At 52.6% G+C, this 14,646-nt stretch overlaps 5 protein-coding genes across 5 annotated transcripts, besides 4 other annotated features; 3 read left to right on the forward strand and 2 right to left on the reverse strand.

Moving 5' to 3' along the window:
- Positions 1-847: 847 nt before the first annotated feature.
- On the reverse strand, positions 848-2,498 carry EKO05_0006292 (uncharacterized protein; the record flags this gene model as incomplete). The annotated part of the gene is made up of 4 exons (XM_038940594.2): positions 848-1,790; positions 1,844-1,914; positions 1,967-2,140; positions 2,196-2,498. The coding sequence occupies 4 exons, from the start codon at positions 2,496-2,498 to the stop codon at positions 848-850; spliced, it is 1,491 nt and encodes a 496-aa protein (XP_038797795.2).
- Positions 2,499-3,077: 579 nt separating this feature from the next.
- Positions 3,078-4,152, forward strand: EKO05_0006293 (uncharacterized protein; the record flags this gene model as incomplete). Its single annotated transcript, XM_038940399.2, has 2 exons — positions 3,078-3,329; positions 3,382-4,152. The coding sequence occupies 2 exons, from the start codon at positions 3,078-3,080 to the stop codon at positions 4,150-4,152; spliced, it is 1,023 nt and encodes a 340-aa protein (XP_038797796.2).
- A 4,569-nt stretch (positions 4,153-8,721) lies between these two features.
- On the forward strand, positions 8,722-10,270 carry EKO05_0006294 (uncharacterized protein; the record flags this gene model as incomplete). The annotated part of the gene is made up of 4 exons (XM_038940472.1): positions 8,722-8,877; positions 8,926-9,030; positions 9,084-9,460; positions 9,517-10,270. 4 exons carry the CDS (start codon positions 8,722-8,724, stop codon positions 10,268-10,270), a joined length of 1,392 nt encoding a protein of 463 aa, XP_038797797.1.
- Positions 10,271-10,583: 313 nt separating this feature from the next.
- Positions 10,584-10,632: a tandem repeat.
- Positions 10,633-10,989: 357 nt separating this feature from the next.
- Positions 10,990-11,994, reverse strand: EKO05_0006295 (t-SNARE VTI1; the record flags this gene model as incomplete). The annotated part of the gene is made up of 3 exons (XM_038940437.2): positions 10,990-11,077; positions 11,307-11,719; positions 11,815-11,994. 3 exons carry the CDS (start codon positions 11,992-11,994, stop codon positions 10,990-10,992), a joined length of 681 nt encoding a protein of 226 aa, XP_038797798.2.
- Positions 11,169-11,295: a tandem repeat.
- Positions 11,995-12,049: 55 nt separating the features above from the next.
- Positions 12,050-12,217: a tandem repeat.
- A 304-nt stretch (positions 12,218-12,521) lies between these two features.
- Positions 12,522-12,550: a tandem repeat.
- Positions 12,551-13,038: 488 nt separating this feature from the next.
- Positions 13,039-14,620, forward strand: EKO05_0006296 (uncharacterized protein; the record flags this gene model as incomplete). The annotated part of the gene is made up of 2 exons (XM_038940300.1): positions 13,039-13,243; positions 13,296-14,620. The coding sequence occupies 2 exons, from the start codon at positions 13,039-13,041 to the stop codon at positions 14,618-14,620; spliced, it is 1,530 nt and encodes a 509-aa protein (XP_038797799.1).
- Between the last annotated feature and the right edge of the window lie 26 nt (positions 14,621-14,646).

A 14,646-nucleotide genomic window follows, 5' to 3' on the forward strand; every position in this document is an offset into this window, starting at 1 on the left:
TAATCGAGAGCCGCGGCGCATTTACTCTTTGATCAAAACAAATCTAGGACAATTCAAGAGTTCGACTCCAAAAGGTAAAGGAATTCGAATTGAAACATGCAACAATACTGAATTGCTTTGTTGGTCAATGTCAAATCCTAAACTTGAGTACTCCTTGAATCGCGCCCTTACTGGAAGGGTGATTGATTTAGACCAAGCACTATAAGTGCACATCCAAATTGCTCTTCCAGAAGGTTTTTGGAACTTATGGGCACAGAAATCCCAATCTTGCATGGCTACGTCGCTTAACGAGCTCCCTTTCGAAAAGCTCTGCTGCGAGTCATCGTCTCCGATGTTTCAACCCTCTATTTTGCTGATCAAAAAAATTGTGCGCTAAATCTTGTTGTTGTAAGATCTAATGATCACGCCTGGCTCTGCTGGTTATATAAAATAGTCAAGCTCCTGTCACTCGTGGCCTTCAGAAAGGTTGCGATATTGTGCGGTCGCGGCATCAAAACGTCCTTGAACCGATCAACAAGTGTGCAGAAAATCTGCCTGGCTCAATCAATATCACGTACAGTCTTCGCTAGGCGATCATTTGCCAGCGATTGCCTTCGGTATGTACCTATGGGGCCTGGTGTGTCTGGGTACTTCTAAGCATGTGGTTTTTGACATTATGGCGTTAGTCTCAGCAGATCTGCACACTGCAGCGACGATATCTTTCTTTGGCTTACTTATTGGACCAAAGCGACAGTTTTGATAATCGATGCTGTAGCTTTCGAACATTCACAGATAACAATCGTGACTCCAACAATTTTTGCGAGAATTGGCTTCAGATTCTGATGGATTATTGGTACGGCACCAAATCTCACGAAGATGCCGTCGTCTTACGAGCAGACTCCTCAGCAACTGTTTGCTCGTACGTGTCGTACTTATATCTGAACCCCAAATGATCACTTCGGAGACCTTTTTGCCCTTTGCCGTATATTCTTTCACGGTACGTCAATACAGGGGCGTCTGAGTGGATTGGCTCGTCCAGTAGTCCCCTTCGCCTAAGCTCTGGAGCGAGCAGCTCGGAAACATCCTGGAAGCTGCCAGGCGAGACGACATACGCGATGTTAAACCCATCGACATCAGCGATGTCGACCCACTGCTCGAAGATGTCGGCGACTTGAGATGGCGAGCCTTTGGGCATTGCTCCAGAGCCACCTATCGCGACCAATTTTCCGAGGTTGCGAACAGTTAGAGGTGGGATATCGTAGCCGGTATACTGCAGGTTGTATACGATACTCTGAGCCAACCGCTGCCATTGCTCACGTGGTAAGTCTTCTTCAGTGAGAAGATGGTCAGGCTCGAATTTTGACACGTCAACACCGCTCGACGCGCACCACTGCGCCAGGCCGCCTTCCTCAGATGCATATTGGAGAGCCTCGCGGTGCTTTTTTTCGGCGTCTTCCTCGTCTTTGCCGATGATTGGTGTGATCATGGTAAAGATCTTGATCGACTGAGGGTCTCGCCCGGCTGCGGCTGCTTGCTCTCGAATGGCCTTGACGCGAGGAGCTACCACATGTGGTGACAGTCCGGAAACGAAAATAGCTTCTGCATGGTTCGATCCAAACTTCATACCAGCAGCTGATGTCCCGGCTTGGAAGAGAACAGGTGTTCGTTGTGGCGATGGGTCAACAATGAAGGGTGCATCGACATTCCATTTACCCTCATGTTTGATGGTACGAATCTTGGATGGGTCGGTATAGATTTTGGATTCAGAGTCTTCGACGAGTGCGTCGTCTGCCCAGGATCCCTCCCAGAGTCTGATCGCAGTCAGTTTCGCTATAGCTGCCAGTCTTCCAGCTACTGTGCTTACTTATAGAGGATACGGAGATACTCATCGGCGTTTTCATATCGTTTGTCATGTTCGACGTAAGGCAAACCAACCTCGAGGCTAGTCAGTACTTAACCATGATACAAACGTATCAAAATAACTCACAGCTTTAGAGGCAGCCGGTTTCCAGCTTGTTACAATGTTCCAACCAAATCGTCCTCCAGTCAAGTGATCGAGAGTCGCGAACCTCTTTGCTACAACATACGGCTGCTCGTACGAAGTTGAGGTTGTGACTGCGAATTTAAGATGTTTCGTTACGCTTGCCATGGCTGATATCGGCTACAACTACATCAGCACGGCAAATATCCGCCTTCCTGTGCGGGGAGTCGCCTACGATGATTGGATCCGCCATAGGCCACTGTGCTCCAGTTCGGAATGTAGGCTCAGTACCGCCTTTGTAGACATCATACGGACCAAATGTATCTGCAAGAAAGTACCCCACGAAGCTTCCTTTTTCCAATATTTCCGCTAGGTCGGTCCAGTAGGTGAGATCTCGCCGCTTATTCTTGCTTCGATCGCGAGGATTTGCCCATTGACCGAAAGCCAAGTGGCTAGGAGTGAACATGTCGAAGGCATTGAGAAGGAGCTTTTTCTTCGGCTTCGACGTGTCATCAGTCTTTACGGACCCTAAAGCCATATTGTAAGCAGTTGAAAGCACTGTAGGATATCAGATGCGGACTATCGTTGACCTCAGCTTATATACTCACCCGACGTGTTCTGTCTGAACATTATGTCCCACGTTGTAGGTGACACCATGCAATGCGCAAGTTGCGAATCTGCAACCTCTGACTCCAGATTGATCCTACGGACCCACCGCTGACCACCCACAGATTCACTCGAAAGAATCCAGCTGGATTTTCGAGTCACGCGAGGTCGGAAAAGTGCCAGTTTGATGTTCTCCAAGGTTGCGATGTCGCCAGCTCGTCTAGGATTGCGCCATCTCATCACTACGTACGCGGAGTGTGGACACCGATAACCCCACCTTACAGAACGCACTGGTCTCCGTTTTCGCTTTGCAACTATTGAGCATGCAGGAGAGGGTTATATTTGCAATGCAGGCTAGAGAATCGTCATCAAGCCATCAACTATAACTCCACTGATAAGGAACTTGGCTAGGAACGCTGGAGGAGGTAATTGATTCGAGATTTATAAAGTGTGTCGCCAAACCCTCACCTGGCGTTTGACACCTACGGTAGGTTCTATCTAAGTCGGAAGGATGTCTGATTTCAAAACCCCCGAAGTGTCCACGGCCGCGCCAGAAGCAATCATCAATCGCGATGTCGCTGCCCAAGAACGGCAGAAGGCGAGCGGCATCGTCGCGCGTGGCGATGTCGTGCACCTGAGAGATGATCCAGAAGCCAAGGCGGCTTTCCTCTCCACCTTCACAGCAGACGACGAGAAACGAACTATGCGTAAAGTCGACATGCGTTTTGTTTTTCTCGCCGGAATGATGTACTTGATCAAACAAGTGAGTACTTCCAGCATACGCTGTAGTCAATATAATTCATCTGACCTTGCAGATTGATCAAAACAACGCAACCAACATCCGCGTTTTGCACATCGGCCAGCCCTCCAACATCATGGTCGAGCTGGGCATGACATCTAACCAATACAATTGGGTCGGCTCAATCTACGGCATAGCGTACATCGTCTTCGAAGCACCGTCCAACCTCCTTCTCAAGAAGCTAGCCCCTCACAACTGGCAAGCCCGTATCTTCTTAACGTGGGGTATCATTACTGCTTGCCACGCAGCAGCACGCAATCGACATGACCTGTACGCTATGAGGTTCCTGCTTGGTATGTTTGAAGCTGGAATGTTCCCGGGACTGTTGTCCCAGTTCCAAGCCTGGTACCGTCCGGATGAGATGGGACGTGTGATTGCGTACTTTTTCTGTTGGAGTGCTGTATCTGGAATGTGTTCTGCGCTGCTCGCGTATGGAATTTCATACATGGACGGTGTTTCGGGTCTGAGTGCTTGGCGATGGATCTATATCCTCGAGGGATTAGCGACTATACTGTTCAGTGGTGTAGTATGGGGTTATTTGCCAGATTTTCCGAAGAGTGAAAGGAGTAAAAGGTGGTTCACTGAAAGGGAACAAGAGTTTATCGAGACGAGGCTGCCAGAGAGTGCGACAATCACTAGTGACCCAGACTTCTCGGGAAAGGAGATCAAGGGTGTGTTGAGCGAGTGGTTGATCTGGAGTTTCATGCTCAGTCAGACGCTCGTTAACTTGGGGTATGTTGCCCAAACTTTACGCTTCCTTTCGAATATTGTACCTGACAATCAATAGTGGCTATGCACTGACATGGTACCTTCCCACCGTGATTACAAACCTCGGTTTTGTCGGTCTCCCGCGTAATCAACTGCTCTTGCTTCCACCTTTTGGCGCCGCTGTGTGCGGTCTCATTTTTCAGCTTGGTTCATGGAGTGAGCTTGGATCGTTCGCCCAGCCTACATCATGTTCCTCCTTTCTGGCATGGTTGTATGTTTTGTGCTTTTCTTCACCATCTTGAACCGCACCGGCATATACATCGCTTGTGTACTGGGCAATCTCTTCTACCAGTCCTACTTCTCACCCTTCTGGGCATGGCGCTCAGCCACACTGGTCGGTTCGACAGGTACAAGACGAGTTTTGCCATTGCCGCGGCTTTCACAATCGCTAGATGGGCGAGCAACCTTTGGACCTGGTGGTTGACGAGAAATACGGAGTATGATGTTATGAGGGTGCGGAGGCTGGCCAATCAGGCGAAGAAGGAAGGAAGAGTCAATACAGAGGACATAAAGATCTTCGAGGAGAAAGTGTTATACAAGAAGGGCTTGAGAAGGACAGAGGGCTCTACAAGCGATGGTAGAAGTGATGTGTAACCATCCGTTCTCGCTGGCCGGAGAGGCAGTCAGACTCAAATCAGAACACTGTTTGGTTACCAGAGAAGGAAGATGATTAAGCTCGCCAAAAACGTCGCTCCAGGCTACCGTTTCGGCAGCTCTGCTATTGTGTCAGACGATGTGCTTGATAAGATACAATGAGGATTACTTCGCCCTTGGCTGATGCTGGTATGGGACACACGACAATAGTGCATGTGTTTCATAGATTGCATTAGAACCAACTCGAACAGACCGCTTTGCAGTTTGCACATCTGCTCCAAGCAGGGAGCGGTGGCAGGCCGCGCAAGTATCGTTCGCCAGCAGTAGAGGAGGTGCTCCGGCGCGCCTGAGAAAACGTGACGTGGTGCTGCCTGTGGTTTAGGTGGGGCGGCAGAACGTCGGGTTACGCACAGGCTGCAGACGGTCCATGCCCGATCACATGACACTAGCGCATCAAATCTTGGCGCCAGAATAAAAGGCGCGCCGTCTCCATCTTAGACATTCATCCAGGTGGTTAGTTTCCCCCCTCCCCCAAAACTTTTGCACCTACGCCTTCCCTATCTCCCTTCCTACCGCTTCATCGTCTCACTGAAGCAACGCGCTAACCCAAAAACAGCTCGGGCTTTACGCTTACCAGTGAAGATTCGTCTGAGGTAGCGTTTTTGCTAGTTGAAAACTACAACTATGACCGCTCCAGTTGGTCTTCGGATCGGCTGGGAATTTTTGTATCCCATCCACTGCTGTCAGTTGCTTTTCATTGATTCCTGTGGCTTTGCCGCAAGATTGAGGAAGGACCAACTTGCCATTACTACACTACCACTGCACGCACGCACATGTTTTGTGCCGGCGACGTCACGATCTAGTGCGACGATTCGAACTAAACCAACGCTGATGAACTCTGTCCACCTTACCGACCGCATCAGCAACACGCGCGACGTGTCACGCGCCGCCGCTCCTGATGATCGTCTTCGACACGTCGCGTTGAGGGCTCGCTCCTCGTCGCCGCCTGCCTACACCCACCGAACGATAGTAACAACATCACACAATGCTCGATCGCAAGCGCACATGAAACGAAATCAGACTGTCACGACACTACCAATGCATTTAGTGCAATCACTCCAACACTAAATCGTGTCGATGTCGTTTGTTCAATCTGTCTTTTTGGATTGTCGTCTGTCGAGCAGAGCGACCCGGGCGAGCGCGTCCGCAGGGTGCCCTTCCTACAGGACCCATCGAGCACGAGCGATCGACTCGCCAACCTCCATACTACACTGTTGATACACGCACAGACCTGAATCGAAGGAGTCATCACAAGCGGAAAGCTTATTAGGAGATCTGGATAGATTTTGCTCATCTCGATGTCATGCGTGGCCTGGCGGAGGAAGGCCAAACTGTGAACGTGCCCCAAGCCCAGGCCATACTCTGTGCGTCCGACGTCACAACGCGCATGCGTTCTTCGCATGTCACTGGTATACGGATGGGAAGCATGACGACCTGGAAAGTCCTACGCCAGATAATACCATGCCTTGGAGGAGGACACCTACAATGCTGAAGCGGTCGCACGACGCCGGCAAAGTACTGCACCGGCACAGCATTTGCCCAGGTCTATGCTTCTGGTGTTTTTCTCGGGCAGGACTGATCCCGTCCAGGGCTTGGTTCCTTCATCCAACCAATGCCTCTGCATGCGTCAAGAAAGAGGTAAGGTTGTGTATGAGATCCGGAGGCGGAGCCGGCAGAGCCATGCGTCGGAGAAACTAAGGAAGGCTCGTCACCCTCATTGGTATCATGTCTCCTTCGTAGCTATTCACCACATTTTGGTCGACCGCTTCCAACCCCAGGCTACAACAACGCCTCTCCGCATACGTACGACACGCAGTCACACATCACGAGAGGCGACATTGACACGGCATTGACACGGAGACGATCGGCTGTCCCAGCTCCGGCTTGCACAATCATACAATGTGGGAACTATTGGTCCTGGCCCACAACAATGCTTCATTCTCTAGGAAATCACCCAGTGTCCGGGGCTGTTCGCTATAGGCCCCCATTGGCTCGTAGACTATAGGCGGTGATAATAAGCCCGTGCATCACAGAACGTAAGGCTCGAGCAGTAGCAAGAGCTGAAATACCAGGCAACCCTGGCTTGGACTATACGAACTTACCAAACACTTCGGGTGGTCTCCTGTCACGCCGCAATCTATTGTCCTGCTGATCTTTCTGCACGGCACTCACGGCATCTACAGCCGTAATCGAAAGGTCACCAGATGGCAGATCTACGGGATTTGTAAGGGTGCGAGCTTGGTGCACCGACAAGCTTCCTGCCCGCGAGACAAATCATGCTTCGAGTATACCAAGTCATACGTCTTATAGAAGCGCTCGCGGTGATGAGCTCGGCCAGGCTGATGCGCGGAGAGTCGCCTTGCGCTAGTGATCGCAACATGCTGCTACAATCACACAGCGGAGATAGACGTGCCATGCTCAGACCTGCTTTGATTAGCTCTGCCGTAGTTTGCTTTCGTGGCGAGTAAGCTTTAATCAACATGTGTTGAATGCCCACGTTTACTTCTGCTTCCATCATGCTTCCATCATGCTTCCATCGTATTCGCGAAGCGTAGCCAAAGGTTCCGTCTTGTCAGAAAATGCAAGATATATTGTCAGAGCAAGCGTCGGTTGAAGGTTTGTTTCTAAGATTGGTAGCCTTTCGAGTGTGTCGGAGCCCAACTCCTCACACTTATATTGGCCGGATTAAGCCCGACTAAAGCAGCAGCAGGCTACCCGAAACTTCAGGGTCCTGACACGCGATTAGCATGAAAGCTATTTATCAGTAGCTTGACGTGTAGCTTCGCCAAAGCATTAGCACGATATTTATTCGACCACTGTTGTAGCACTCGATAACTGCAAATACTGTTGTTGCGAGGGTATTTGTGTCCTCGTAACATCCATGAGAGGCTCGGAGGAGATTGAATGCTAAAAGATGGGTTGAGCCTGGCAGCCTAGGTTAGCGTTTCAAAGTTATCTGGTATGTTTGAAGCCCACTTTTAGATCAGGTAGCTTTGTGCACGGTCCATGCTCGGTTATGATCTGCATCAGGGATATCAGCCTACCGGTAGTTCCATTCCGTCACGAACTCCTACCCAGCACCACCGTTTGATAACCCTCTAGGTTACCACTACACTAAATGCCTCAGCTAACGATTGCTTGACTATAAGTGACAATAGTGCGGACGACAGTGTGCTAGCAAGAGACGGAAGACAGCTATTGGTGTGACGGCTACATGCAATCTTCAATCGGTCCCTGTCAAAAACTGCACCTAGGCCGGTGACATGCGACGCCACAGCCTTGAATAGGTGCCTCAGCCAAGTTCAGGGCTCAAAGGTTAGCCTTTCAAGGCCGCTGCAGTGGCTGCCACGAGTCTTCCACTAGGGCTATAGTTGAGACATTATACCCCTCGGTACCTACTGCCACTAGCAGCTCACTGCCATTTTCGGCTCACCTCCAATCAGATTGATGTAGCGACATGGATCTTTTCCTGTTCCTGCACGTATTCTGCGACTGTTGGCACGCACATGATGGTGTTCCTTGCAGGAACGTGATCTGGCGTGGAGGTGCTCTGACTGTGGCCATCTCCGCGCCCCAAGTTACGACACACTGTCTGGAACCCGCATGTGCCTGCAAGCTAACTCTAAAGGCACGGTGATCTCACCAATGGAGCGAGTGTCGACTTGACGATTCATGCAGCAAGCTTGCATCAGCGTTTCCCCTCGGCCAGCCATCTGATGTTACCAACTGATTCCTTCCTAGGTTCCTCTTAGTCTGCCATCTATCTGAACTCGCCCTGCATCTACACTCCCCTTACCTGAGGCGCCCCTTTCAACGGGCTTGACAGTACTACCATGGATTGAGGAGGGATGATATGCTGAATGTTCGCTGTACTTGGTCTTTCTAATCATTCTAATACGTCGAGTGCGATCACTCAATCCGAGCTCCAAGCGCAATGCTCGACAACGCTTCGCCCGCTGGAATCCGGGTGAACACGATCGTTCTTGCGTTCACACTCGTTGCTGGAACCGTTGTTTTTCTACGACTCTTCACAAGGCTGGTATTGACAAAGGGGGCTGGCTTTGAAGATGTCTGCATCGCTATTGCTATGGTATGTTGCAGCTCGTCGGTCTCTCACATCACATGCTAATCGCTAAAGGTCTTGTCGATTGCTCTCGCAGTGGTTACCTCGGAGCAGGTAATGCACGGTCTTGGGAAGCATCTTGATAATCTTTCTGCTGGAGATGCTACCGCAGCTTTGCAGGTAAGCACCCCATGCCACACCAACCTTCTGATCAATGCTTACAGCACATACAGATGTTCTGGGCTAGCCTCTGGATTTATAACCTCGCTCTTACTACAACCAAAGTATCCATCCTCGTTCAGTACATCAGAATCTTTCCCCCACGCCACTTCCGCTGCGCTTGCTATGCTATGCTGTGCATCGTTGCTGCGTGCGGCGCCTGGGGCATATTTGGTAATGTCTTTTTGTGCTACCCCATCAACTTCTTCTGGGACAAATCCGTCAAGGACGGGCGATGTATGAACGAGTACATTGCGTGGTTCAGCACGGCGGGTCTGAACATCGCGCAAGATGTGATCATTCTTTTTCTTCCGATTAGGGTTATCCGAAGCCTCCAAATCAGCAGAAGTCGGAAGAAGGGACTGATTACCATGTTTGCCCTTGGTGCCAGGTAAGCGACGCTGCTCGTACGTTCACATTTGGAAAGTTCAGCGCTGACAAATGCAGTGCCATTGTGGTATCGACCGTTCGTCTCTACTCCTTGGATAACCTTGCCAACTCGAAGGACGAGACCTTTGAAAACTCTGATCAAGCCATTCTGTCCGCTGTTGAAGTGAACGTAGGCATTATCTGTGCCTGTCTCCCAGCGATGCGCCCTCTATTTGCTGTAATGATGCCCAAGTACTTTTCGTTAACATCCGCGTACACGACCGTACCAACCAACGACGTCGAGCGGCCCAAGGATGTGCGCGCACTGTCTGTTAGTACTCGAGTGGACACACCAACCCAATCCCTACGACCCTGCTACTCGCGGGCCGGCAGCAGCAATTTTTCCGTCGACACGCGCCCTCACACCTCTGGGCAGGCTAGCCAGCGCACTCAATCACGGAACGGAAGCATAGCGCACTCGCGCAGTGGATCGAACCTCTCAGTGACCACACCGGGCCGTACCATGACAGGGCCCTTCCAAGGCTCCGCGCTGAACCCGCTGCGCATGTCTCCCGTAACACCGTTCGCACCACCTATCTCGCACCGTCTCGGCGGGCTGTCCGAAGACGACACGGTCAGCCTGGGACCAGGGGTCTACAGTCGCCGGCCCAGCGAAACCAGTATCAGCCTGACGCGGCTGCCCGCGTCGAGACGGCCGTCGCGGACGTCCGTGAGCACCAAGCCGCTGCCGCTGACGCCGTTTCCCTTGGGCAGCGGCGACTGGACGCGGGCGCGTATTACGCCCATCCCCAGGCCGGCCGAGGACGCGTGACTCCTGAGCATTTACTCCAAGTACGGGTACGTGCGGTCGAACAAGTCTGCGCGGTCGTCGGGGTAATGCAAGAACACGGCCCAGGGCGCATGGTAGACGCGCTTCTGCTGCGGTTGTGGACCTGCTCGCCTCAACGAAAGCGTTGTCGGCACGTAGCGAGGTGAGTCTACTGAGCCTCAAACACCCGCTATGGGTCGATGGTGGGTCTCCAACAAGAGCTGCAGCATCCATACGGCTGCCGAAAAATAGTCCAGCTCCAGCACTGGTGTCCAGCCGCAGCTTCCTCCACGCTTCGTTCCTTCCCAAGACGTACTGGACTGGATTGGATTGGATTGGATTGGATTGAACTGGACTGGACTGGAAGGACGAGCTAGTCAAGTGTAGAGGGATGCAATAACGATACCCCAAAGTAATGATCCGTACATTGTTTTATTTCCGGCGTTGGTGGTTGTTTTGATTGTTTTCATGTACGCATACCATAGGATTATGTTTTTCGTCATGTTTTCTGTTCAGTTGGTTTGCTTAGGGAGTGCCGAGTGTAGTGTGCAGAGCGAAGAGAGTAATTGCAACATGACGGTCAAACACGCTGATTGAGTTTACATGGTCCGGTGAAAAGATGTGTTCATTGATAGCACGACGGCAGCGTCAAGGATATGTAGAAAAGGACGACAGAATGCGCCCAACGCCGGGACTTGCAGGAACGCTAACAGGAAAAGGGCTCAGCGGAACTTGCTCCAGATGACGGCGATGATGAGTAGGACTAGCACGGTGATGATGGCAATGGTGATGATGCGGTTCGTGGCCATGCTGGCGGGACGTTAGCGCGGTCTGCTTATCCCAAGGGCGTCCAGCTACGGGTGGCATCAACACGTATCGACGTAGTGGCAGTGTGCAGTGGAAGTGCAGTCAAGTGCAGTGGAAATGCAGTCAAGTGCAGTGGAAGTGCAGTCAAGTGCAGTGGAAGTGCAGTCAAGAGCAGTCAAGTGCAGTGGAAGTGCAGTCAAGAGCAGTCAAGTGCAGACAAGGGGAAGCTTACCGTCTCGCCATGCCGCGCAGGGTCTTGATGCTGCGGTCCGTGTAGCTCTCCGACTCGAGCAGGCGCTCGCGGGTGTGCTCGATGGTCTCGCGCTGGCGATGCAGGTCGCTCAGGGTGCCGGCGCCAATCTGCTCCGTCTCGAGGGCGATGCGCTGCGACTCTCGTAGGCGGCCCGAGGAGCGGTTCAGGCGGTCAGTCCCGCTGAGCAGCTGCTGGCGCTGCTCGAGCTGGGCGTCGCCGGCCTCCGGGTCGTCCGTGTAGCGCGCGCCGAACAGCTTGGCCTTGTCGTTTGTGTACTGCTGCAGCCGGCGCTTGGTGGCGTCGAGGTCCGACTCGAAGTTGCGGAACTTTGCGTTGTATTTGCCCTTGAGGCTGACGGGGATGTTGCTCTTCTCGAGGCGCATCTGGCCAATCTACGCTATGCGCGTCAGCACGGCTGTCCTGGTCGTGTGTCTGCTCTGTCCCTTGGTTGCGCCGTCGCTGACTGCGACTCCAGACGCCCACGTACCAGCTCGTCGGCCTCCTCCAGCGCTCTCTCCGCCCTGCTGATGGCGGCTTTGCGCGGTTCGCCCGTGGTCTCCTTGATTTGTTCGATTTGCTGCGACAGGTCCGCCTGCACCAGCTTCAGCTCTGCCTCATAGCCACCGAAGCGCTCGGTGCCGGCTTCAGCGTCGACGATGTTGGACATGGTCGCTGTACTGCGCGACGCGTCTCGATTCGGGGGCGGTATGCGGTGTGCGACGGGTGTACGGTGATGGTGACGGTGACGGTGATGGTGATGGTGATGGTGATGGTGATGGTGATGGTGACGGTGACGGTGGTGGTGAAGGTGATGGTGACGGTGACGGTGACGGTGACGGTGAAGGTGAAGGTGACGGTGACGATGACAGTGACAGTGACAGTGACGGTGAAGGAGGGAGCCGTGTGCAGCGGGAGCAATCAAGACGCTGTTGATGTCGTCGCTGCGGCCTGTTGACGGGCCGAGTCCGGCTTCCAGGTCGCACGCAGCATTACGCACTGCCAAGGCGGGCCTGTCCCTGCTGCGTCACGTGTGTCGTTGCACACCTATTGAAGCTCACTCTCGCCGTTTTACATTGTCTGCTGGGCAAGACTCTGTACGGCCGTCCAATCGACATGGCCCCTCACGTCCATCGTACCATGTCACCGCACTAAGCAGCATGGGGCCAAAGAGAGCTTCGCTCCCTTCCTACCTTCCCAGCCAACACCACCATCACCACGACCACAAAGGCTGCCTGGCATCTGACCCCTGGAGAATTGTCTCACAATTGCACTCTGCATTCAGTAATTTGCTACACCGTATACAAACAGCGTCTCATCGAACCATCGAACCGAGCTCTTGACGAGCCTCTACGGGCCAAGTCACCGCCTAGCGTGCTAACCACGTCCTATTGCTGCTGCGCCTAGGTACTCGATGGATCTTCATACAAGAGCTGCCCCGCGGTATAGTTGGACTTGGGCCTTCTGCCGTGGTAAAGCAGACCATCGTCTCGAAAGCGCACATTTACCCACAGCGCCAAACGTGTTGAATCCGGCCTTATTCTAGCTGAAACCGAATTCGCTTGCGAGTCAATGACATCAGCATTCTCGTTCTTTGCAGCAATGCTCTCTTTCCCAAACTCGCAGGCCCTCTGTCATCTCCCTGCACCCATTCCCTAGCTCGCCTGTAGAATCCCCACTTGGGCTTTTTCGGACTCAACACTCTCTCTAAGACATGGAACGCAAACGGGTAGCAATCGTCGGCAGCGGCGTCTCCGGCATCAGCGCACTATGGACGCTGCGCAACGCAGGCTACGAGGTTCATCTCTTCGAAGCAGCAGACCGCCTAGGTGGCCACACAAATACAGTCCGTTGGAAACACAATGACCTCGAGACGCCTGTTGACACCGGCTTTATCGTTCTCAACACTGCTACATATCGTACGTAGCTTCGACATGCACTCGACAAGGTTCTCGACTGACCCGGTTGCAGCAAACTTCATCCAGTTTCTAAACGCTGTAAACGTCAGGACTGATGCCTCGGAAATGACTTTTGGAATATCACGAGATGCAGGTGCATTCGAGTGGTCAGGCACATCACTAGGCGCCCTGTTCGCTCAATCTTCCAACGCCTTCAAGCTCTCCTTCTGGCGCATGATCTTCGACATTGTTCGCTTCAATCAATTCGCTCTAGACCTGCTGTCGATACCTCCAGGGTCGGCTGCTGCCAAAGAAGCGAACCAGGAGAGCATCGGTCAGTACCTGGAGAAGCATGGCTACTCAGACGCTTTCCGAGACGACTACCTGATCCCAATGACGGCGTGTGTGTGGAGTACAGGAGCGGATAAGTGCGCTTTGGAGTTTCCTGCTTTGACCCTTGTGCGGTTCATGTGGAACCACCATCTGTTAACGACAGTGAGCGAGCGGCCTCCGTGGCTGACCGTGCATGGCGGATCCAAGAATTATATCGATGCCGTCATGAGAGAATGCAAAGACGTGCACTTGCATCTCAGTACACAAATCGAATCCATACAACGAAAAGATGGACGCGTCCGCCTCGGCACAGGAGGCAAAGCCGCCGCCAAAGAGGAATTCTTCGACTCCGTAATCCTTGCCTGTCACGGCGACCAAGCGCGCTCCCTTCTCGGTTCTTCTGCCACGCTCGAAGAAAGTGATATTCTCGACGCCTTCGAAACCACGCCCAACATCGCATACCTCCACTCCGACCTCAGCTTGATGCCCAAACGCCGCACCGCCTGGTCAGCATGGAACTACCTGACCACCACTTCACCCACACCTTCGGCTCCCAACCCTTCTGGGACCCTTCAAACAGTGAGCTTGACGTACAACATGAACATCCTCCAGCACATCCCTGTCTCCAAGTTCGATAACGTGCTTGTCACACTCAACCCTGAGATACCGCCTGATCCAGCTTTGACGCAGGCACAGTTCGAGTACAAACATCCCCTGTACAACGCACGCATGGTTGCCGCGCAGGAAGAGTTGCACAGGATCCAAGGTAAGAACGGTGTTTGGTACGCGGGAGCTTGGACAGGATATGGGTTCCATGAAGATGGATTCAGCAGTGGAATGAAGGTTGGTTTGCAGTTGGGTGGTAGTGTACCGTGGGAGGTACAAGATGCCAAGTTTAGCCGGGGGTTAAAGCCCGATTTGAATTGGAAGGACTGGGCTGTGAGGACCGTAGTTGTCGTGATCCAGTTGTGGATTATGGTGTTGGAGAGGCTTGTGGGGAGTAAGAAGCAGAGCTTGTACAGTAATGGGGATGGTTCGATCGATGGTAAGACAAAAGCTACGTAGAGAAACATCACATTGGCAGTAATAGA

The sequence above is a fragment of the Ascochyta rabiei genome, chromosome 10, assembly GCF_004011695.2.
Source record: "Ascochyta rabiei chromosome 10, complete sequence".
Classification (NCBI taxonomy): Eukaryota; Fungi; Ascomycota; class Dothideomycetes; order Pleosporales; family Didymellaceae; genus Ascochyta; species Ascochyta rabiei.